This window comes from Palaemon carinicauda, chromosome 44 (assembly GCF_036898095.1).
Source record: "Palaemon carinicauda isolate YSFRI2023 chromosome 44, ASM3689809v2, whole genome shotgun sequence".
In the NCBI taxonomy this organism is placed as follows: Eukaryota; Metazoa; Arthropoda; class Malacostraca; order Decapoda; family Palaemonidae; genus Palaemon; species Palaemon carinicauda.
The window spans coordinates 12,857,756-12,882,702 of NC_090768.1; the positions used below are offsets into that span (position 1 = coordinate 12,857,756).

Genomic DNA, 24,947 nt, shown 5'->3' on the forward strand with positions numbered 1-24,947 from the left:
GAAGTGAGCCTTGTTGTGTGAGGTTAAAGGATAACATTGTTGATAGTTTTTTCATTGAATTGGAATGGATAGCAATGCGTGGGAGTGAAAGAAAAGTATTTTAAGAAACTGCTGATGGAATACCAGATATCAAACAGTGCAATGCAATTAACACAGAAGTATGATAGTAATTGAGACAATACACATTAAAAACTGTTTTTATCCGGTTATGCATATTGTGAAGAAGTTGTATTTTTTTATATTCAGTCTAATTATCTGCCTAATGTTAATGGAAAGACCTAAACACATACATATTGAAGAATGGGTGATGGTATGAATCAAAGGAAATTAAAAGCAGGGTAATAAATCTGAAGTTTTAGTTTTATGGTAGAGAACAAAGCCTGGTGAACTGCAATGGAAAGACTATGGATTTGCTACAGTTATTTTGAGAGGTGTTGTCTCACATGTTATGAAGTGACCTAAGAGGAGAAGGAATCTCTTCTGAAGCTGAATGGATATTTTATGAAATACGGCACACAGGAATGTGGGAGCATGGCCCCTTTACAGCAAGGTTAGAGGGAAGATGAAGTAATAGTGTTAGTTATTTGAAGAGAAAAATCACATTTGGTTTAATCCTATCAAGGCCAGAAAGAAAAATAAAGTGGAAGCTGTCAATGAGAAAAAATCTGAAAATGGAAATACAAAGACAGAAATGTACATAGCTTTAATAACTGGAATTGGGATGAATATTAGGAATTAAACAAAGGCAATTTTGATATTGGTGGTTTAGCAATTGGATCATTTGATTATTACCGGAGTAGGAATTTATTTTAATATTCAAATTATTGATAGGATAGAAATGAAAGTATAAGTTCATTTTGATCAAACCAATTGATAGGATAGAAATGAAAGTATTTATAAGTTCATTTTGATCAAACCTATTCAAAGAATTGTAAGTTAGACTATATGGAAATGAGTAAGAATAATAGTCAGACAATGAGCCTAATTTTATTATGTAAAATGTTTGATCTCCATTCAAGTAAGGTTTCAAAAGATGACAATTAATGAGAAAGGTAATTCAGGATTTCGGTATAGTACCAGAATTAGAGGTTTTTATACACTGCTGACTAGAAGAAAAAAAAAGTAATTAAGAGGATGTAGTGTGAGATGCATCACTTTAAAATGGCAATAGCTGGAGTTTTGACCATAGTGCCCATTGTATCAAGGGATTAGATGTAATTAGGAATGATCAAATGATTAGATAAAATGAGAAATTATGAAAGTTTTAGATGCAATTAAAAAGTTGACAGGGTTTACTAAAGGTGTAAGTGGAAAGTATAATTACGGAGTGAATTGTTGTACAGTACATAAATAGAAGCTGTGAAGAGAATAATGTACGCTACTTTATTGAACTGAAAATTGGGAAGGGTTAGTTGTTGAGGATTGCACAGAAATAACTGTCACACTGAGGTAGTGTTTGAAAGACAAGCAAACGTTGTAAAACAGATGGCCACAAGGTTTTATGATGATAATGTTATGACGTGTATCAGGCCAGGTCATGTAGCTTGAATAGGTTAATTACTGTTGGACATAAAAGGGATTTTGACGAAGGAAAAATCTATTTCTGGGGAGACACCTGTGGCGCCGGGTGAAAAGTCCTTCTTGTATGTCTTTTCTGATAAAACCTTCCAATTATACCAGAGAAAGATAAAAGCATGGAATGCTGAGGTTACAACCCTCGCGCGAGCACCTTTTGGGTGTCGTGTATAAAGCAAAGGCGCGTGAAATCCACCATTCACAGGTTGTCTTCCATTTAGTTAATTCCTTCGTCAAAGGGATGGGCCGATACAACGGCCCTAGACACACCCCCATCGCCGCACCACCCACGCCACGACGCGAGCGCCATCTGAACATCATCCTTCTTTTTGGAATACAAAGTGTTGAATTGTTTTGTTGTGCTCTCGGTCTTTTTTATCTATCGTGGATTTATTTTGTCATGTCCGAAGCTCCATCTTCACACATTCCAATGTTAAGTACCATAGTTTGTTTTGACAGTATTTTATTGTACCGGGCTTTTGTTTTATATCCAGTATAGTCTGTTTTATTATTCCCGTCTGGCTTTTCATGGCGGCCATTGTTTGTTCACTTGTTGGGAATTCATCTTTGTCTGCCCGTTTAGTACTGTGTCACTTAGGTTCTTGGTTAAGTCCCTGGCCTTATGCCTTTAGAACCGTTATTATTTTTATTTTTATTTTTTTGTGTATTTATGCTCATGGTACTTTTTGCTAGTAAGTCCAGCCTACGAACGAGAGAGCGATTTAGCGACTGTGCTATTTATTTTAAGTTTTAGCAGATGCTATTCTTCGATCGTAGTGTTATATGGATGTACATTTTTATTTTATACGTTTATAATAGTGTTGTGTGATTTTTAGTCCTGTTTTTGTGTCCAAGAGAGCGAGATATTGGGGTCCCCGTTTTCTGTTCGCAGTCACGAGTTACCCCTTTCTCTCGTTTTCTTTCTTTGCTCTGGTGGTTGAGTGGATTTCCCGTTTTCCGTTTTGTGCGTTCAACGGGTTCTCCCTCCCTCACCTCTCCCCCTCGGGTTGGTTGATAACTTACGAGTTATTTGTTTTTCGTGACTTTTCAATTGTTAGCGTTATTTTGGTCCGTGTTTCGTCCTCTCCCCGTTCAGGCCACTTAGAATGGTTAGCCATTCAGTGGGACCTTTCGAAGCACACGTTGTCTCTCCCTTCCAAAAGTAAGAGGAATAGGTTCCAAGATCAAGAATTTCTCAGGCACAAACAGGTGTCCAAAGAGCCTAGAAAGTATCCTCGGCCTTTTCCAATTCACTTCAGTAACAGATCTCCTAATAAAAGCCAAACTCAAGACATCAATCGATTTTGGAGAAAGAGAGCTACAGTACCTATAAGAAGACAAGGTCTCGAAGATCCCCTCTGTCTGGAAAATGAGACTACGCCCATGGTCCGAACCGAAGAACCTCTCCAAAGAGGTTCCTCTACAATTCCCACCTCCACAAGTGACATTCCATTCAGCCGTGTCTCTAAGTGGATGGGGGGATTTCTCCGAACATCAGATGTTTCAGGTTCTTGGTCACTAGCCATGAAACAGTCCCATATCAATGTTCTCAAAGCCATGGCAGTGTTCTTGACCCTGAAGAGAGAGACTCCTCCGAGGTCAACCCACATCAGAGTAGTGTCAGACAGCACAGACGAGGTACACTACGGAAACAGGGGAGGATCCAAGTCACCCAACCTGAATCAGATCCTGGTCACTTTCTTCGACTGGGCAACAGAAAAGAACTGGTTCCTGTCAGCACCTCACCTAGCGGGAGGCCAGGATGTGAGAACGGGCCCACTATCCAGGACGAGTCCCCTGGAGTCAGAATTTCATTCCGGTGGATACTCAGGCTCGTTCCAGGCATCCAGGTAGATCTACTCACATCTCAGATCAATCACAAACTTCCTTGTTATGTGACCCCAATCCTGGACCCTCGGGCTCATGCCATGGACGCATTACCCCGGGATTGGAACCATTAGAGGAAGATTTCCCTATCTCTCCCAGTGAATCTTCTAAAAACTTTTACACCGACTGCGCTCCTTCCGGGGCGCAGTGGCACGATAATTCCAGGCTCTGCCCTTCCAGTTCGACCTACACGTTTGTTGGTCTGATCGGGTCAGTTGTGGGAAGTACGTTCTGTCTGAGACCTCTATCAGACAGGAATCGATAGTCGGTTTCCCACTCGTCATCACAGCCTTCCTCTGGTTCGACGCTTTTGTATCTGACTCCCCATCATCAGGTGGTCTACCTCACTGATTCCCCAGGTACACAGCCCAACTCCGTTGGGATGTTTTGCCTGCATACAGCCCTAGATCCGAACCCTCAGGCTCCTTTCATGGACACCAGAGAGGAAGCTACAGGAGTAGAAGACAGTCCCGACATCAAAGCGGACCTAGGAAAAAGGGGGCTCGGAGAAGGGAAGGACCTAGATTCACTCCCTCACAACGCGGTGGTCCCGGTAGAGGGAAGACTTTACCACTTTCGTGACCATTGGACTCGGTCTGTGGGATCATAGCATAGTCTCTAACGGTTTGAGATGAAAATGGCCTCAAGGTCCTCCTCCTCCGCCAGTGACCTTCTCCCAGAAATCCACTCCCGTCCTGAAAGAGTACACCACAGGGTTACTCAAGAAAAAGCAATCAAACGACTATCTCTCAGGTACGGACCTTACTTCCCCGTGGGACCGTCACCACCTCTGTCGATCTTAACGACCGATAAACCATATTTTGAATTGCTAGAAAGTTCTTATACCAAATATGTGGATGATAAATAGACAATTGTTTTATTCTTGCTGCATGCAATATTTTGAGAGACTTGGTTTGTAGATATGGACTATATATGCAATTGGTATTCCTTGCTAATCTTTGTGATGGTTAAGGAGTTGGTGATATTGACTCTGGTTTTGAACTTTAGAACTTAATACTTGGTTGAATGATGGAGAAACCTGGTGTAGAATTAAAAAGTATAATTTTTTTGTTTGAAATATGATTTTGATAAGAAACTCAGTCTTAGTGGGCACTTGAGATGTGCATACCTACCATTATGATTAAGAAATATTACTGCCTAGGCATGATTTTCTTATGAAATAAGAGGTCGAGAGTTTTTTATTGCACACATGATAGTTTTCAATGCCATCTTTGCTTTAGTTTGATAGATTTCACAATCTAGGCATAGTTACAAAGATTTCTAAATAACCTGGATCCACACTCTGGATCAGATAGACCACCTCAAAATGCAGAGATTATCTTGGTGCATAGTTCACTCCACAAAAATTTAATTGAAATTCATCCAAAACTTTAGAGTGTTTAGAGCTAGACCCCATTAACTCTCAAACTCCTACCAGCACTTGGCAGGGCTAATAGAATAAATGGTAGGGTATCATTTATTGGGGGTAAGGTTTAGGGTATTGATGGGTTGAAGGTAAGTCATAGTAAGGTCTGCTGTGATATGTAAATATGAACAGTTGCAAAATTATAAGTCCAATAGGGTTTATTTCAAAAGTGCTAGAATATGTAATTCTTGATCAACTACTGTAGTTACTTGCAAAATATTGAAGCATTGGCAGACAACCAGTCAGCATACAGACAGTAATATTCTATAGAGACAGCTATATACTCTTGTAAATTATGTGCTTGAAATGATATGAGAACAAAATTAATATGGTAACTTTGTTTTACTCAATCTTAGGGATGCTTTTGATAATATTGTGCATGAACTGCTATTTAATGATTCACAGTTCATTGGTATTGAAAATCAAGCTTTTGAGTATATAGAAGTTTTTAGTGGTTGACAGAAACTACTGTGTATGAATTGGCTCTCATTCAGGGTTATCGCAGGGAAGTGTACTAGGCCCAATCTTATTTTATATCTATAATATAGGTCTTGCAAAAAGTACTACAGACATATGAAGTGAAGGTTAAACAATTTGTAGATGATGAAATTTTTTACTAATCCATTGATAATGCCACTAAAATTTTAAGCATTTTCTTACCAGTGTTAGGGAATGGATGAATGAAACAATTATTACAAAGTAGAAATAAAAGTTTATGATGGTAGGAAAAAAAAAACAGCTTAAGAAACATGGGTGACATCCAAATTGATATTAAAAACTACCTAGTCCCAGTATCTAGAAGAGTTTGTGACGTAGGTATATCTCTTGATTGTAATTTGTCGTTTAGTACTCAATGTACGAATTGTGGGATATTAATCTAAAAACATTGATTTTTTATTATGAAGTGTCTGGAAGAATATTCTGTAAAGAAACTTGTGATTAACTGTGCTGTTACCATGATTGACTAATGTAACTCCATCAACTAGAATCTACCCTAAGTGAAATTTAAGAAATTACAAAACATGATAAACAGAGGAGCAAGACTGATAAAAGGTGTCCCACCCCAAGAAATGATTACTCCTACACAAATTGAAATGTGCTGGCTGCCTATTAAAGCTAGAATATAGTTCAAGATAACACAAGTTATCAGAACCAGACATCCAAAATACCTATGAGAAATGTTACATATTGTGTAGTCAGTAAATATTGTCTACACGAGAAGAGTTACAGATAGTTTCAAGTCATTGGAGATAAGATGTGTGTCTGCTGTGGGGTCTAGAGCTTTGGCATTTGTATCCCCAAGACTAGATAACAAGCTCCCATTTGACATCTGAAAGACTGAAGATATTAATGTTTTAAAGATTTAGTTCATGAAAAATCACTCCTTGAAAGTAGTTCTCTAAGGTTGTAAGTTTGGAACCACTGCTTTCTGTATATTTGTACTGCTAAAAAAAAGCATCCTAAGCACTTATCCTCTTGAGGATATGGGATTGTATTTGAATCAAGATAATTTTTTGTTTTTTTGTTTAAAAGTCAATGGTACAATATAGTATAATAGGTCTTGGAGGCCAGCCCAAAGTAAAAAGAAAAATGAAAAAGTAAGAAGTCAAGAGTTGACTACTACATTACAGTATTACTGGAATTTCTGCCAATATCAGTTTTATGATTTTTGTTGAATACCACATAGGTGCTATGGTGATAAATGTTATTTCTGGGTCGACCTGTGGCGCCCGGTGAAAAGAGTCCTTCTTGTATATCTTTTCTGATAAAACCTTCCAATTATACCAGAGAAAGATAAAAGCATGGAATGCTGAGGTTACAACCCTCGCGCGAGCACCTTTTGGGTGTCGTGTATAAAGCAAAGGCGCGTGAAATCCACTATTCACAGGTTGTCTTCCATTTAGTTAATTCCTTCGTCAAAGGGATGGGCCGATACAAAGATCCCTAGCCAACCCCCAGCGCCACACCACCCACGCCACGACGCGAGCGCCATCTGAACGACATCCTTCTTTTTGGAATCTAAAGTGTTGAATTGTTTTGTGGTGCTCTCGGTCTTTTTTATCAATCGTGGATTTATTTTGTCATGTCCGAAGCTCCATCTTCACACATTCCAATGTTAAGTACCATAGTTTGTTTTGACAGTTTTTTATTGTACCGGGCTTTTGTTTTATATCCAGTATAGTCTGTTTTATTATTCCCGTCTGGCCTTTCATGGCGGCCATTGTTTGTTCACTTGTTTGGGAATTCATCTTTGTCTGCCCGTTTAGTACTCTGTCACTTAGGTTCTTGGTCAAGTCCCTGGCCTTATGCCTTTAGAACCGTTATTTTTTTTTTGTGTATTTATGCTCATGGTACTTTTTGCTAGCAAGTCCAGCCTACGAACAAGATAGCGATCTAGCTTTGTATTTGTTTAGTACCCGCCCCTCCGAGGCGTTCGTCACTCGACTGTGCTATTTATTTTAAGTTTTAGCAGATGCTATTCTTCGATCGTAGTGTTATATGGATGTACAGGTTTATTTTATACGTTTATAATAGTGTTGTGTGTTTTTTAGTCCTGTTTTTGTGTTTAAGAGAGCGAGAGCTTGGGGTCCCCGTTTTCTGTTCGCAGTCACGAGTTACCCCTTTCTCTCGTTTTCTTTCTTAGCTCCGGTGGGGGAGCGGATTTCCCGTTTTCCGTTTTGTGCGTTCAACGGGTTCTCCCTCCCTCACCTCTCCCCCTCTGGGTGGATGATAACTTACGAGTTATTTATTTTTCGTGACTTTTCAATTGTTAGCGTTATTTTGGTCCGTGTTTCGTCCTCTCCTCGTTACGGCTCGGGAGTAGTTATGAACGTTTTCCACTCCGCCTTGAGTTCTACTCCGCCATGAGGGATTCTCAATGACTTTCGTTCTATTGTTATATTTATAAATTGTTTACTACATGGGACGGGCTTCATATTGTTTAGATACGACCCTCCGGTGGCCCTTACTCCGGTCTCAGGCCATGGCCATATCCACAATAGCCTTTGTTATTACAACTGTGTTTGTTATTCACAATAATTATTCAGGACCTTCCTTCTCCCTCCGGCCTCACCGGAGATCGTAAATACGCTTTACTATGATCTAAGCTTTAGACTTTAGCTGCGGCTTAGCTTTTTATCTTTCACAATTGAATTATTAGCCACAATTGAATTATTCAGGGCATCTCATTATCCTCCGGCGTCACCGGAGGTCGCCCATACACTTCACACTTATATTTGCCTTGCCTTTATCTAAGGCTCCTTTATTCAGGACATTTCATTACGCTCCGGCCTCACCGGAGCTCCGGCTTCACCGGAGGTCGCCCATACACTTCACACTTATATTTGCCTTGCCTTTAGCTAAGGCTGGTGTTTATATTTATTTTAAGGGCATGTCACTGCTTCCCCGACCCTTGGAGGTCGGCGGATTGCTTTAAGTTAATTATCCTTATGTCATTAACAGACATTAGGTGCATTACAAATATACAAACAATTGAATATTAAAGTGCCAACAATGGTATGGGGCGGTATCAACTTAAAGGTAATATTCGGTTGTTTGGTCAATGCAATATTGGTGCTTAGGGAATTCAGTGAGTGCCGGAACTCTAAAATAATAGGTTTTTTATCCCCTTATCAGAGTTTCAAGAAACACCAGACTCATGTCTCCTATCTTTTACAGAAGGCCCGTTGTACTGCTGAAGGATGCCCTGCCTCGTTCAGCGACCCCGTTGGGCATGACCTCTGCCGGTCTCATGCACACTGCTCCATTCCCTTTATCCAGGAACCGGGACAGGCCCAATACCCGGTCTGGTTCCCGGATTTGTGCTCGCTCTGTTACGAGCTGTCGTCAATTCTACTGAACGATGATGTAAGTGGGTTTTCCCTTTGTTCCTTATTTCTCGTTGGCAGACACTAATATAGACATGAATATGATATACACAGTATATTTTGGAGGGCAAACCCCCTCCTCCATCACTAATCACTGCAAATCTTACAGGCCGATGATGTCTCTCTTCGTTCAGCAAGGGCTACTCTTCGTCCGTGGGTGTCGGGCTTCGGCAGGAATGCCCCGTCTGGCGCACCCTATCTCCTCGATGGGGACATGGCCTCCCGCCTCTTCCCAGGCTCGACTACTGCTGCAGTCTCCCCTGACCTTGCTGCCCCCTCAATTGAAGAAGTCAGGGCTACCATTTCCGTGGAGGACGAACCCCTCGTACCGATGGACATGGCGGGTCTGGATATAGACGTAGAACCCAGGGACGAGCAGGTAAGTGGTGCCGAGTTGGTGGAAACCCTTTTCTCTCCTACTCCCTCTCCTACCTCTTCCTTTCTAGGTTTTGATAACTCTAAGGCTTCTCCTCGGGATCCCTCTGCCTCCGTACGACCCAAGGTGAAGCCACTTCGAACTTATAAGACTTCAGCTTTGCCAGTATCAACGTCACCGGTCCCCGGACCCTCGACAGCTCCTGATATTCATATTGCTCCTCGTAAAACCACTACTCCTAAGAAGCCTAAGTCTACCAAATCCAAGAAAAAACCAACGGATGGCTTTCAGGTACCCTGGGCTGATCTCCTCCCCATCCAACTGATCAAAGGATTGGTCAGAGATCAAGTTCAACATCACTCTGGTGCAATAACAGAGATTAAGGATATGATGGCTACTCTGATCCGCGCCGGAACTCAGTTTCCTCCCCCTTCTGCTCCAGACGCATCGAAGCTGCCGCCCTTCGATAGAAACAATCCTTGGCGGTTTGCCTTGCATGCTCCATTCGTAGATGGTTCCCTAACTCTGGAGGGCATAGGCACCCGCCCTCTAGAGGACCTGGAGTTCTATCCCCCGGGCCTAGCATTCCCGTTCAATGGTTTTGTACGGTTAAAGGAACATGCATTGGTCCGTATGGACAAGGTACCGAAGGAAACGGTCATATTTCCAAAAGAGCAGGCCCAGGCTATCTGGGCCAGAACACTATCAGAGTGGGGGTGTATTAACTCCAAGCCCACCCCACACAAAGGTGCCTACACTATTTTTACGACAGCGGCCTCCATCTCTTTGCCGCTCATAGACAAAGTCACAGAGCTGACTATACAGGCCATCAAGGAAGGCTCTTCCATGCCGGCTCTCAAGGAGACGGACCCCACCTCTTTGCTTATTCCGGGTACCTCGGCAGCCTGGGATGCTGCGGCTTCTACCTTCACGGTGGGGAAACTAGACCCAGACTGTGCCTCTACTCTTTTCTCTGAGAAGCTTCCCAGATTAATAGAGAGTCTTCTCAAAACTGAGTTCGAGACCCGTACTAGACTTGCTAGGTCCCTCCAATCCATCACCTCCATGGAGTCCCTAGCATCTCTTTACCCAGAGGAAACGCTGTTCAGAGTCGCCACAAAGAACCAGCTGCTATCCTACCAAATAGACCTCCATGACTTCTGGTCAGCTCGGGTTAGTTGCAGGAAGTTCGTTCTGTCGGAGGCCACCATCAGGCATGAGCCGAACAGACTGATAGCGTCCTCCTGCTGGGGTAAGACCCTCTTCCCTCAGACCGAGGTGGATAAGGTTCTTCAGGACGCAGCGAGGGCAAACCAGAATTTGCAGGTAAGGTGGGGTCTCTCAGCCAAAAAGAGGTTCGAACCCCAGAGACACACGTTCTTCAAGAAGAAGCAGAGGTTTAGTCCTTACAAGGCGGCCCGGGGTACCTCGTCCCCACAGTCTTCCGCGGCCTCGACTTCTCGACAACAGGCGCCTCCTCAGCAGGTAGTCTACCTCGCTGCTCCCCCTGGTACACAGCCCAACCCCTCTTGGATGCCCTCACCTGCATACAACCCTGCCTACGAATCCTCCGGTTCCTTTCGTGGATACCAAAGAGGGAGTTTCAGAGGTAGAGGACAGTTCCGCCAACGCGGCGGGCCTAGAGCAAGGGGTTCCCGTGGAGGGAGGGGCCCTAAGTTCACTCCCTCCCAATGATGTGATGCCGGTAGGACGGAGACTTTATCACTTCCGGGACCATTGGACCTTCAGTCCATGGGCTCACAGCATAATATCAAGGGGCTTGGGTTGGAAATGGTCACAGGGATCCCCTCCTCCACCGGTGACCTTCTTCCAGAGACCCACTCCCATCCTGGAAGAGTACACCGCGGAGTTACTCAAGAAGAGAGCAATCAAGCGGGTTCGATCCCTGAAATTCCAAGGCCGCCTGTTTACAGTCCCGAAGAAAGACTCGTCGGCGTTGAGGGTAGTTCTGGACTTGTCGAAGCTCAACTCTTACATCCTTTGCGACAAGTTCCGTATGCTGACTATCTCTCAGGTACGGACCTTACTTCCCCGTGGGGCCGTCACCACCTCTATCGATCTTACCGACGCCTATTATCATGTCCCAGTAGCTCGAAACTTCTCTCCTTACCTAGGCTTCCGTCTCGGCAAGAGAGCCTTCGCATTCAAAGTCATGCCCTTCGGTCTCAGCATTGCCCCCAGGGTATTCACGAAACTGGGGGAGACGGTGCTCGAGCAACTCAGACACCAAGGGATACAAATCGTCGCCTATCTGGAGGATTGGCTCATTTGGGCCCAGTCGCACCAGGAATGCAACAGAGCTACGTCGAAGGTACTCCATTTTCTCGCCAAACTGGGCTTCCAAGTCAACCTCCGGAAGTCCCGCCTACAGCCATCAAGCCACTTCGAATGGTTAGGCATCCGTTGGGACCTCTCAAAGCACAAGCTCTCCCTTCCTCCCAAGAAGGTGAGGGAGATAGCTTCCAAGGTCAGGAACTTTCTCAAACACAGACAGGTGTCCAGAAGAGCTTTAGAACGAATCCTCGGCCTTCTCCAGTTTGCCTCACTGACCGATCTCCTATTAAAAGCCAAACTCAAAGACATCAATCGAGTTTGGAGAAAGAGGGCGACAATACCTTTAAGAGACAAGACCTCGAAGATCCCCTCTGTCTTGAAAATGAGACTACAACCATGGTCCGATCGGAGGAACCTCTCCAAGTCGGTTCCTCTACAGTTCCCCTCTCCACAAGTGACAATTCATACCGACGCGTCTCTGAGTGGTTGGGGGGGTTACTCCCAACATCAGATGTTTCAGGGCTCTTGGTCACCCGCCATGAGACAGTTCCATATCAATGTTCTCGAAGCCATGGCGGTGTTCTTGACCCTGAAGAGAATCTCCCCTCCGAGGTCGACCCACATCAGAGTAGTCTCAGACAGCACGGCCGTAGTCCACTGCCTCAACAGGGGGGGGTCCAAATCACCCAACCTGAATCAGATCCTGGTCACTATCTTCACCTTGGCAGCCGACAAAGACTGGTTCCTGTCAGCAACTCACCTAGCAGGAGTCCAGAATGTGATAGCAGACTCATTATCCAGGACGAGCCCACTGGAATCGGAGTGGTCCCTGGACATGCACTCCTTCCAGTGGATACTCAGGCTGGTTCCAGGTCTCCAGGTAGATCTATTCGCGACCCGACTCAATCACAAACTCCCATGTTATGTGACACCGAACCTGGACCCTCAGGCTTATGCCATGGACGCATTAACCCTGGATTGGAACCATTGGCAGAAGATCTACTTATTCCCTCCAGTGAATCTTCTACTGAAAGTCTTGCACAAACTCCGCTCCTTCAACGGGGCAGTAGCTTTAGTGGCACCTCACTGGCCAAAGAGCAGTTGGTTTCCTCTCCTCCTCGAGTTGAAACTCCGTCCCTTCCGGATCCCATTCCCCAAACTGACCCAGGTGGTCCAAACTCGGACTGTGTCAGATTCCTCAAGGATAGCCAAAACCCTAACTTTGTGGATTTCATGAAGTTTGCGGCGCGTAGGGACACAAACATCGACCCAGATAATGTCCTCTTTATAGAATCAGACAAAAGGGACTCAACGATTCGCCAACTTTATAGAATCAGACAAAAGGGACTCAACGATTCGCCAATATGATTCGGCGGTTAAGAAACTAGCGGATTTCTTAAGGACTTCAGACCATTCGGTTATGACTCCTAATTTAGCCATCTCCTTCTTTAGGTCCATATTTGACAAAGGCCTAGCAGCTAGCACTATAACCACCATTAAGTCAGCTCTGAAGAAAGTCTTCCTGGTTGGGTTTAACATTAACCTGGCGGAGTCTTATTTCTCATCTATTCCAAAAGCATGTGCTAGGCTTCGACCTTCGGTTCGTCCTCAAAAGGTCTCTTGGTCTCTAAATGATGTCCTCAAACTGGCCTCTGACACGGACAACGAATCCTGCTCTTATATCACTCTTCTTAGGAAGACTTTATTTCTAACAGCTTTGGCCTCGGGTTCCAGAATCTCAGAACTAGCAGCTCTCTCAGGAAACTCAGAGAACATGGATTTCCTCCCTTCAGGTGAGGTACTTCTTTCACCAGACAGGGCGTTCCTAGCTAAGAACGAGGACCCCCAAAATAGGTGGTCCCCTTGGAAGATTATTCCTCTTCTCCAAGATACTTCTCTATGTCCGGTCACCACTCTCAGGGCCTTTTTAGCCAGGACTGCTACCCGATCGTCTGGCCCCTTGTTTATCAGAGAACAAGGAGGTACCATTTCCATACGTGGCATTAGGCAACAGATCCTATACTTCATTAAACAAGCCAATCCGGGATCATTTCCCCATGCTCATGATATCCGGTCGGTAGCTACCTCCATCAACTATTTCCAGAATATGGACTTTGATGACCTTAAGAAGTACACGGGTTGGAAATCTCCTATGGTCTTCAAACGCCACTATCTAAAGAACTTACAGGCTCTTAAATACCCAACGGTTGCAGCTGGGAGCCTTATCTCTCCCCATTGATCTTTTGTTCTTCCTTTCATCCATCTCTTCTCTTCTCCCTCCTACCCGCCACTCGCACCACGACGCCGCTTCCTTGGTGGTTCGTTAGCCCTAAGTTTATTACATATTAGGTTAATATGATTGTAACTATTATTGTTTTCCGTTGTTATAAGGTTGGGATATTCTTAGCCATGTCAGTTTTGTTGCATGTTTTCCTCTGATACTCGGAGGCTTCCCTGTTATCATGTTTGTTTAACCTTACTCTCACTATGCCCTGTGGCTAGTTTATGTTTTATGCCTACTTACCTTAATTATATATGATTTTCTTTACATGGTGTTGTTTCTCTCCCCTTATTAAATTAGTAGTTATTGTTGGGCTTGGAAGGCATTCTCTGGTACATTTTCACCGGGCGCCACAGGTCGACCCAGAAAAGGGATTTTGACGAAGGAAAAATCTATTTCTGGGGAGAGACCTGCGGCGCCCGGTGAAACCCTTCCCCTTTATTTTACACGATCCCACCCTTTCCTTTCCAAGCCATCATGGCCAATACAGAAGGATGTTGTTCAGATGGCGCTCGCGTCGTGGCGTGGGTGGTGTGGCGCTGGGGGTTGGCTAGGGCCTTTGTATCGGCCCATCCCTTTGACGAAGAAATTAACTAAATGGAAGACAACCTGTGAATAGTGGATTTCACGCGCCTTTGCTTTATACACGACACCCAAAAGGTGCTCGCGCGAGGGTTGTAACCTCAGCATTCCATGCTTTTATCTTTCTCTGGTATAATTGGAAGGTTTTATCAGAAAAGATATACAAGAAGGACTCTTTTCACCGGGCGCCACAGGTCTCTCCCCAGAAATAGATTTTTCCTTCGTCAAAATCCCTTTTTCAATGTCAGAAATGTCTTAAAAAGTACCACAAGCAATTTAGATATACAAAGTATTTAGGTTTGGGGCTATAAGAAACTTAACAATTATTTTGAAGTCTCATACAAAATGAAGCCCAGAACTAAATATTCTTGATGGGAGAAGTGGATAATCTGGATAAGCTAAGTAAAAAAATTAGCCTTCATATGTGCAGGAGTGTTGGAACTTATTCAGTAATACTTGTGTACAGGACTGAAAAATAATGTAACATATTTACAATTTGCAGTGTAACAATTTCCTGGTGAGGCACTACTGTCACAGAACCAAAATTAAAAGGATAATAATCTGAAACTATTCAAGTCTGATGTCAATTTGAACTGGTCAGTATACATCCAGGTATAACTACTATTGTCACAACGTGACTTATTGGAAAATCTGAGTGACAAGGCAACAAACTATCAGTTTTCTAATTAAAATGAACATAGTTCATCCTGGACAGTCTGGAAAGCTTGCTTGTATTGGTTGGTAGAGCTTAATCCAAAAGGCACTATAGTCTTTCCCAGGTGATATTCAGTGAAATTTTTGGTTTTATTACATCCAAATTTGAATTGATAGCTGGTTGTCTTCGAAATTTCAAAATATTCATAACTAGGAATCTAAGTATTTTCAAGCTAAATTACCAGCATGTAAGGCCTTGCAAAGCTAGAGAAATTTATAAAGATGTCGATGGAAAGCTTTAGCTTGTTTGAAATATTTTTTTTCTTTAAAGAAATTTTTGGATTTTGTTTATCTGTTGATTTGGGTATACAGTATGTAAATCCAAATGCTGTTTCCATAAGGCAACTTGAGCAGAAAGTCCATCTATTCTAAGTTTTTCCTTTTTTTATTTGTGAGTATAGCTTTTGAATCCTTCGCATTAATTTCAATCTTGTAAATGAAAGTTTTGAATAGTTTTAGGTAAGGCCCATCTATTAGTAAGACGTGGTAAGAATAATTAATTTTGGTTTGATGGCAGGTCCTTCTGTTTAAAGTTTGTGATGTGGTTTCTCTGTATTTATCATCCCACCAGGTTCAGCCTTTCTATTTCCTGCAAACTATTAGCTTCTAAAAAAAATTCTGGTAAGAAAGGTAGAATTTTTTTTATCTATTTTCATTATCTGTATATTCTATAAGACTTAATTTCTTTTACATATCCATAACAAAATTTACTGATAATGGATAAGGTAGGAGTTTTTTTTTAATATTTCAGAGTTTAGCAGCATACATAAGTTCTTTACCGGTACATCCATTTATTAAAGATAAGAGGAGAACCTGTTTAATTTAGTTTGGTCATTTTCTATTGATCATTTGATTTTTATGCTGTATATTTTAAGCTCTCGTGTAAATTTAGAAGATTTATTAAATAGGTGATGAGTCGTGTTCTACATTTGGAATGTCCGAATTTTCTGAATGTGGCATCCTACGTGATCACTGACAGGTGGTATTCTATATGTACTTTATCTTTTTCACCTGTATCTGAATTTTAAATATTTGGATTTAAAATATCTTTGACCCCATTCTTTTTAGTATGTATTTGCATGTTTGAATGAGAAATGCATGGTTGAATATTAATTTATCATTTTTTTTATGTAGACATAAATAAAAGAAAAATTGCATGCTGTGATAAATTCCATCGTGAAATACATAAACTATTTGTTATTTGATAGAATTAAAACTTGGCTACTGTACATTTATACATAGGATCTGTGTTCTTTTCACTACATATAGTTATAGTTATCTTTACCAAGAGATATACTGTATAATCAACATATTAACTGATGTTGATCTATCTTTCCAGATTAGTACAATTGGCTTTATGAATTTTGGTACATATTATGGCAAGCTAAGAGATCTGACAGTTTCACAGTGTAGCCATAGCATTATATGAGGGTTTTTTAATTTCATAACTTTGTACTTCCTATCTTACAGTGGTACACAGTACCTTTTCCATAAAATGATTTTACTTAATCAACTTTAGTATGCCATTTACCAAACTTCACTTCTGTTACAAAAAGGGAAATTGGGAACTACAATTTGGAAATGCCAGATGTCTTCTTAGCTTGCTGCGAGGTGTACAAAATTCCATGAATTCAAATGTACATAGATTTTTTTTATTAGTGACATATTGTAGGGGAAGAAAAGGGGGATATATTATAGGTCTGAGATGGCAATAAAAATGGGTCAGAAAATTAATTTAGTGCCCTAATATATTTACTGTATTGAGTACCATAATGTGAGCTTAGAGCTTTACAGTTCAGTCTCCCTAATTATAACCCCTACATTTCCATTGGTAAAGAAGGAAAAGAGTTTAGCAACTTTTAAGCGGGAAACTGTAAATTGATTTGATTTAGCAGTAGGCTACTGTGCTGGAAGAGACAAGTGCTCTTATGGATCTGAGTAGTCTTGAAAATTATAGCGATTGATTAATAATGGGAATGCATACTGTACTGCATTATGGGTGCCTGTCAAATAATGGAAATATGTGCCAGAATTTTCTTCAGGTATTTTTCGCAGTTAATGGAAAATATTGCAAGTGTATGCAATGCAAAGGATTCATAGAGGTGCTAGTACTATTGTATCTGTATTGCAAGTGTGTTAAGAATGTTGTACAGAAGCAGGATCACAGCTGATTATTCCAAGCTATTTAAGGATATTTTTTATCATTCTTCTCTGGTGCTTTTGACAGGTAAATGCATTTTACGCAGTTTAAAATTATAAGGAAATAGAAGAGCTAATGAAAGTGGAAGGAAAAGAATTCTATTTGGTCTGATATCTTCAATTATCTAGAAGAGATAACCAAAGAGTGAACATTATTGAACATCTATGCAGTACATTGGAGAGAGTTTTGAGATAGAAAATGATAAACTGTACAATACACTCACAAATAATAACCTTAATGCTGTTATCACAAACCTTGTTCTCGGGAAAAGTATGACAGTAGTATTGCTTTGGAAAAAATTAAGGTACTTTTTGGTAAACTATGATTAAAGGCATAATTGCACTATAGTTGGGAATGTAGTATTATTTATTTATTTTTTTTTTTTTGCAGAGAAATTAGTGTGTGAAAGTAAAAGGAAAAAGATTGAGATTTTGAAATATTGTAAGCAATAAATGCTGTCAAAGGATTGAGCTAGAAAAAGCTTAAACTTTTCTGGTTTCATCATCACAGTGTTAATGTTTTAGGTTTTTTATCATTAATGAAAGAAAGATTATTTTGGATGTCTGTTGGTGCCATCCATAGATGTAAAATTATTTCATAACATGATTAGGGAAAATAGTAGGAAAAACCTAGCCAATTTTTACATTTAACATTGCCATATTTTATATTGATGATTCTTAGACCAAGGTTACTTTAAGCATACAGTATATAAGTTATTATGAGAAGGTTACTGTATAGGATTAAAAACTGTTATATGTTCCTTCAGTTTGACTAGAATATCAGTGGAGGTTCTAGAGGAAGGGAAAAGGGCAGTCCTTGTTAGTAAAATTTGAGTGGTAGAAAAGCTATTAATTGCAGTTGTATGGGGATCAACCAGTAGGCTATTGCTGAATGACACTTGAAACCAGAAAAAGGATGACTTGTGTATTATCACTGCAAAACTCTTGTTAATGTCCATAGTGCTTCTCTCTCAAAGCTTGGTTTAATATTGATGTGTAAGCTACCCTAAAATCTAAAATTTCCTTTTTCTTGCCTTCCCAAAGGCTTAGGCCTCTAGTAAAATATTAAGACAATTTGGCTGTTAATGAGAATAACCTAAGCTTAGGTTATTGCCATTAACAGCCAAATTGTCTCAATATTTTGATAATTTTAACAATAAAATAATAGTTTTCTATCAGCAAATTAAAAAAAAAACAATAAAAATATAAAAACTAGTATAAAATATGTTGTAAAAAAAAAATCGCAGAAACCGTGGTTGAATAATAGCGTGATTGAAAATACGCTCGGCTTGCATCTGCTAATGCTGTGCAGACACCTCGTACAGTATATTGTCCATGTTGCTTGCACAAAATTGAACACCATACACTATTGGCTGACAGATGATATGTGCCCTTGTTGCTGATTGGTCCACGGAGTGCAGCATCACCCAAGAGAATGATGCACATTAGGTAGCATCTCCCCATGTTATCTTCCATTTTGCATTTTGCGATCCGTATGTCTACAAGTGTTACTTTGTTCTATTGTGTTTGTGATACTTTAGTTGAAGTTTGTACTTTGATAACATTCAATCTAACCCTATGGGGGCAGCTAATATTGGCTGTTATGTAAATATTGTAGCCTTTTTCATTGTCTACTGGACAGCTAATTCATTGTCATTGTCATCATTCAAGTTTCATCGGGGAGCATATCTTAGGTGTGTACCTCATTCAAAATTAGTTAGAATTATTCAGGGATCTGGTTTGCTCTTTATGACCATCAGAGTCAGATATAGAAAACAGCAGATAGCCTGGATCCTAATATCCTTCAGCTTATTGAGGTAAGCACACAGCAACTTTTTTATTCCCATATTAATGGTGTGGTATATCGCATGGTTCCTTGAATCTCTTGTTTTGACAGTAATAAAAGTGATGCAGTCTTTGACAAAGTACTATGGTTTTCCTATTCATTCGTATTTCTTTAACACCACTGTATTGCATCTATCTATGACAATGAGGCTGCTAGGGGTCAGTATCTTAAGAAATATTTATTCCAGTGGGTTGCTCAAGATGAAAGTTTTCCAATATTATCTTAATTAGAATTGTAACATTGTATTATATTAAATTTACACACACTTTGTATTCCAGTGATACAGAACCAACTTTGCCTGTTAAATTAGTTAAATCAGAGAATAATTTCTTTGTCAAGAGTGAGGTGAGTGCTATTTTGACAGACTTGAAATGATAAGGGAAAGGTTCCTAATTTTTCATTGATGTTGAGATTTCAAAATATTTTCTCTCCAAAAATGCTCTCTCCTTTCTTGTTGAAAGTTTAGTCATAGAGGCTCACAGATAATTGGATCCAAATCAGAGGAAAGACTTGAAGTCTAGAGTTTACCTTGCTTTAATTTCTTTAGGATTCTTTCCTTAGCAGCAGTCTCTCATTGGCATACCAAGTCTGTTTTTGCCAAGCTTTATCTTTTATCAAGAGTGCCTGGCTTCATGTGTGATAGTAGCTGCAGAGAATGTAATATTTATTAAGCATTCTTTAGTGTAGTATTATTTTTTTCGTTTGAAAATATATGGTCTTAGGTAACCTATAAAAGTGCGTACAGTAATGTGAAAGTATGGTTGCATTTGGGAACACAATCTAGAGGCTCAAGTTATAACTGGCTTGGCTTTGTTTGGTGACTTGTATACTGTAATACTAGCCTGAGGGGAGTCTCAGGTGTGGACAAATTTTATTGTTTTTTTACCATACTTTTCCTATCAGTGTATGAGTCAGAACTATGAACATTGGGTTTTTTTTTAAAGAACTTTTCTACCCGCCAGGTGTTAGAGTACATACCCCCTCCTCTCCTGACTAATATCAAGAGGATGGTGATATACTGTATTTAGACTTAAGAATTGAAAAGTTAAAGGATCAATGCCATACCAACACTGAGGTTATTGCCATTAACCCCCAGATTCTCTAGTTTATTAGGTCTAAGCCTGTTGAAAGGAAAGAAAACGGGTAGTTTTTTTAGCTATATGGTAAAAGTCTTTATTAAACAAAGCATCAAGAGAAGCACTGTAGACATCAGGAGAGTATAAATCCAGAGAACGGAGACGGTGAAGAGAATATTTTTTTTTTTACCATAGTAGGAAGATAATGCAGAAATACCATTTCCTTTAAAAGGAGTCACAATAGCTAAATTTTCTTTGCCCACAGGGTAGTTTTTTTTATGTATTTCAGTGCAATTATAAATTCTATTGTTAACTGATGTATCTTACAGAAGAGCTTTTCATTATCACCTGAACCACACAACTACAGTAACTTTCATTTGATAAACCATACTCCAGTGGTGACCTGTTCAAATCTTTTAAATTCTTTTGATATTGTTTGTGCATGCAGTTTATATTGATTTTTAATGTCTAACAACTATGCAGGACATGGTTTCATTGTCTTGCAAGATTTTCAGCATTGGCTGTAATGTTTTTATATTTACATTTCTTGTTTTATATGAGTACTTTTAAGTAACAGTGGTTTGAATTACTTAGGCTACAGTCAATTTTTGTGTTGAAGTCTTTGGTATTACATTTGAAAATAAAAAAAACAAAAATTCAATTCAATTTACTATCAGACATTAGATGTGATACATCTTGTCAAACTAGTCATTATACAGACTCATCTCTGATAAATAAGGACTTCTAAAACTGCCTCACTTCGTCTTATTGTAATTTAGTAAAATTTGTAGTGCGCCTTAAGTAAAATACTGGAAATTTACTCCTTTCACATGAAAACTTTTAAAACTTTGTAGGTGATATATTAAGGATATGTACAGTTGGTCACAGGAATTTCTGGCACGTCATGCTTTGAGACTGCACACCCTTATTGTGCGGCGAGTAACCAAACAGGGAGAGATGGCATCAGTGGCCGGCAGGGCTACATATGGGAACTCTCCGCTTAGTGATGGTGTGACAGGGTGCACTTCATCAGGGCGAGGAGTGCCAGGAACTCCTGTGTCCAACTGTACATGGATTTATATATTTTTCTTGACACTACTACTTGTTCCCATGAAAATTTCCATGACAGTAACATCTTTTGATTAACATCAAACTCTCCTGATTAACTTCGTGTTCTGTGTTTTTTTTAATTTGGAATTAGCATATCAATTATATTTAAATTTATCAAAGATATGTTCCTCTCTTTATGCCTTTTGTGTTTATATGGTGCACTGTATATTAATTTTTTAATTTGTTTTTCAATACTGTATATTTAAATTTTCCATTAAAAGAATTTATATGGTTACAGTATAGTATTCCCAAAATTATAAAATATATTGTATTTTGTTCAGTGTCCTTATATTTCCTTTTTGTTTTGCCCCCATCTGCAATTACAGAAAGACGATACTGAGCTGAAGAAACGTGATATTTACTCATTCTTCGGAATTAAGGATCCATTCATGTATAATGAGAAGCTTATTCCAAAGGAACCTAGCTATTTCTCTACTGGGTTTTCTCGGTCAAGAGTTGAGCAGTAAGTCATCTTGCCCGTTTTTTTTCTTTTCTTACTTATGAGTGATGAAGAAAAGCAGTAACTATTTTATGTAGTACATGTAGTTTTGATAAATTTTTTAATTCCCAAGTTTGGTAATACCTGTACAGAGTTTTGTTCATCATATTTTACAAGGAAAGACCTGTTGTAGTGCAACTTTACCTCCTCCTTGTTTCCTGCAGATGTGCTAAAATATTTGCTTGCATGCAAATTATTTTTATGAACCTCCCTTTGATGTTTATTGCTTTTGTCTCTGGTAAGCTTAGTATGTCGGCGTTACCCCTTAAAAATGTGAAAATTTTCAGATTGCTTTCGTTCCAGTATACCAATGCCACTAGTAGGGTAATGAGTCCTATCAATGTCAACAACAATAATGTACTGTCGAAGTTCTTATTGCTTATTCACTCTCTATGTTGAATTGGTTCAATGAAGACGTGCACTTCAGATTCTCAGTGTTTTTGTTTGTTTTTATTATTTTTAGTGGTTTAAAGGTATGTCTTTTTGGATATTTTAGCAATTGCTGCATTGCTGTGAAAAGAAATTGTTTGGTTGATCATGATTTGCATTATATTTGTCTAGTGCTGGGGATAATGTTTCTTGGTAGCTGATTAGATGAAAATTCAAAGTGAACGAAAGCTATCTTCTTGCTCAAAGGGGAATCCTGAGAACACTAGGCTAGTTGATTATAGAGGGAGTGATAGTAATGCCACTCCAGCCTTTGAATTTGCTACAGGCCTAACAAATTAAGTTTAAATAGTTAAGCTTTCAACACTTTTAATGCTGTTAGCCTCTTTTGTGAAAGCTCAGACCAATAAATCCTTGACAGGGCCAGCCTGTCCAGTTTTAAACCCTAGCTTAATTTGAAGTGGTAGCTTGTGATTCTAATGAACCATTCAGTAAGATTTCTGACAAGACACTGCACATCCCAGATTCGAAATCCTCTCACTGAGCCTCAAATTCTTGATATACTTCAGACCTGCTGTGAAACCCTTGCTTTCCCACATCTATAGCCACTCTTTTTAGACAACTAAATTGCAAGGCAGCGATAGAAGTTTGGATCCTCATATTCTTCCTCTTGCTAAAGTACATGCCTCTATGCAACTGTTTATCCCTAATGTGCTGAGATGGTAGTGTGGATTATATATCTCTCCTCATCATGAAATAAGCCATGTGGATGGCGTAGCAAATCGTAACATTCCCTTAGACCAAAACTTTCTCTTTTGAATTGATATGTTATAGATTCAATAAAACTGTTCAATTACATCATTTAAATTGCTGTGGGCATCATGATACTTGCAAGTTCAGTCCTACAAGCGGGTATGGGGAAGTGTCAAACGACCTTCACCTCCAACTTCCTGCAAGATGTGACCCACAGGAACATGGAGACAATCTCTATTGGCCCTGTGGTGGTTCCACAATAAAAGGTTCAAACACCTCAGGTTCCTTGATAGACAAGTAGCAGGTGGCGGAGGGCAGAGTTACCCGGGATAAAGTCTGGGATGAAGGATAAGAATAACGGACTTTTTCTTTCTATCATCTTCCCCTCTTTTGGGGAACAGCACCTACATTACTCTGCAAGCTGGCCTCACTGTCCGCAGGTAAAATAGTTTCAATTGCTTAACCTGGTACAAGATTTGTATAGTACTTGTTGCAACCCCATACCCTTTGGCGAGTTGGGATTGGTTAACGTCTGGTTGATTAAAAGATTCCTACGTTTGAGAATTCTTACCTAGACTAGGCACACAATCACACCAATTGCTCAGGTCGCTAACAGTGTTTTGCCTGGAATTTAGCGAGGTGTCAGGGTTTCTCCCTGTTATGTAGGGGGCACGTACGGGAAAACCCCTGGTCAGAAACCAGCCAATTGTTTCAGAATTCTATTGACTTGAAGGGTAAGTCTTCCCGAAGAGCATAAAGTTTGTATTCTGGTGTTGGAACAAATGACAAATTTGGAAGAAATTTGTGTTTTACCTGACCATACAAACCTGCAGCTCTTTATACATATTGACCGCCATCACCTTTCCCCCCGGTAAGTCCTGCCTGCAAGTAAAATTGATGGTAGAACACAGGTGTGCGTGTCATTGGGGTAGCCAGCTACCCCCGTACACCCTGCTAACTTGCGGTGAGGTAGTTACACCTCGCTAAAAGTCTTTTGGCTATCAGCTTTGCTGAAAGTATATTCCCTAATTAAAAGGTACAGGTTTGTGTGGTTAGGAAAAATACAAATTCCAAATTTGTCATATTTTCCTTATCCTGTCCATCTTGATGCAAAGAATTTCTTAGTTTTGTCAGTGGTTCAAAGATTTATCAATGAAACTGCTTGTCTTTTGGTTCCTGGACAACATCTCATGTTCAGGAATGACGGTGACCATTTCCAAAGGCTAAGAATCCTGGGACTCAAGTGTTAAGTTATAAATGTTGATTGGCTATTTTTGTTATGCATTGGAAAGGACGTAGCTTTAACTAGTATAGTTGCTCAGGTTTCTAGCAGTAGACTGTCTTTTGGCATCCAAGATATGTTGATTTTTGTGAATTACTAAAGTGGTATTTAAATGATTACAGACTTCAATATTACATTGTTGATGTGAGCTTACTGTATAAATAGCTTGTGTGACAGACAATCCGTTAGTTTCAAAGTGTCGGAAAGGATTAATATTTCAGATCCCGGTAATGTTTTCTTTACTTGCACTATTAAATTCGAAGGTACGTTTTGGCTTGATAGATTGCGTGCAAGATGATATTACAGGTGAACGAGAATTCTGCTGGGTCGCGCATATTTCTTTATTAGTGAGACAAGTTATTGGTTCTTCAACGTACGTTACGGTTACATTTGTCGTCTCCTTTTTATCCAAAACTGATTTTAAGGTATTAGAAGACTTATAGAATTTTCCTTTGATATACACGCCGTGCTTGGCAGGGGCTAAGATAATGTTTTGATTGCCCATAGATGGGTATCCTATAATTACAGCTGGATACATATCAATGTTTTGTACAACAACAAAGGTATCGGCAAACGTGCGCTTACCGACCTTGAACTGAACATGAGTTACGCCTGTTACATTTGATTCATTATTTCCTATACCCGAGAGTCTCACTCCGTACTTTTCTATCGGAAAGTTCGAAAACAACAAATGATGTGTCCTCAAATCCATGATATTACGTGGACTACCAGAGTCAAAAAATAATGTAAATGATCTGTGTTCTAAATTTAC

The 24,947-nt window shown here is 40.1% G+C and overlaps 2 protein-coding genes across 6 annotated transcripts in view; both read left to right on the forward strand.

The window, feature by feature from the left end:
- The window catches only part of LOC137634165 (anoctamin-5-like), a 68,415-nt gene extending 46,668 nt beyond the window's left edge, over window positions 1–21,747 (forward strand). The window contains exon 4 of the mRNA XM_068366423.1: window positions 21,581–21,747. Within this exon, the coding sequence (XP_068222524.1) occupies window positions 21,581–21,721 (141 nt within the window). The 3' untranslated portion in view covers window positions 21,722–21,747. The remainder of the gene's footprint in view (window positions 1–21,580) is intronic.
- The window catches only part of LOC137634164 (anoctamin-5-like), a 500,953-nt gene that overhangs the window by 398,859 nt on the left and 77,147 nt on the right, over window positions 1–24,947 (forward strand). The window lies entirely within an intron of this gene.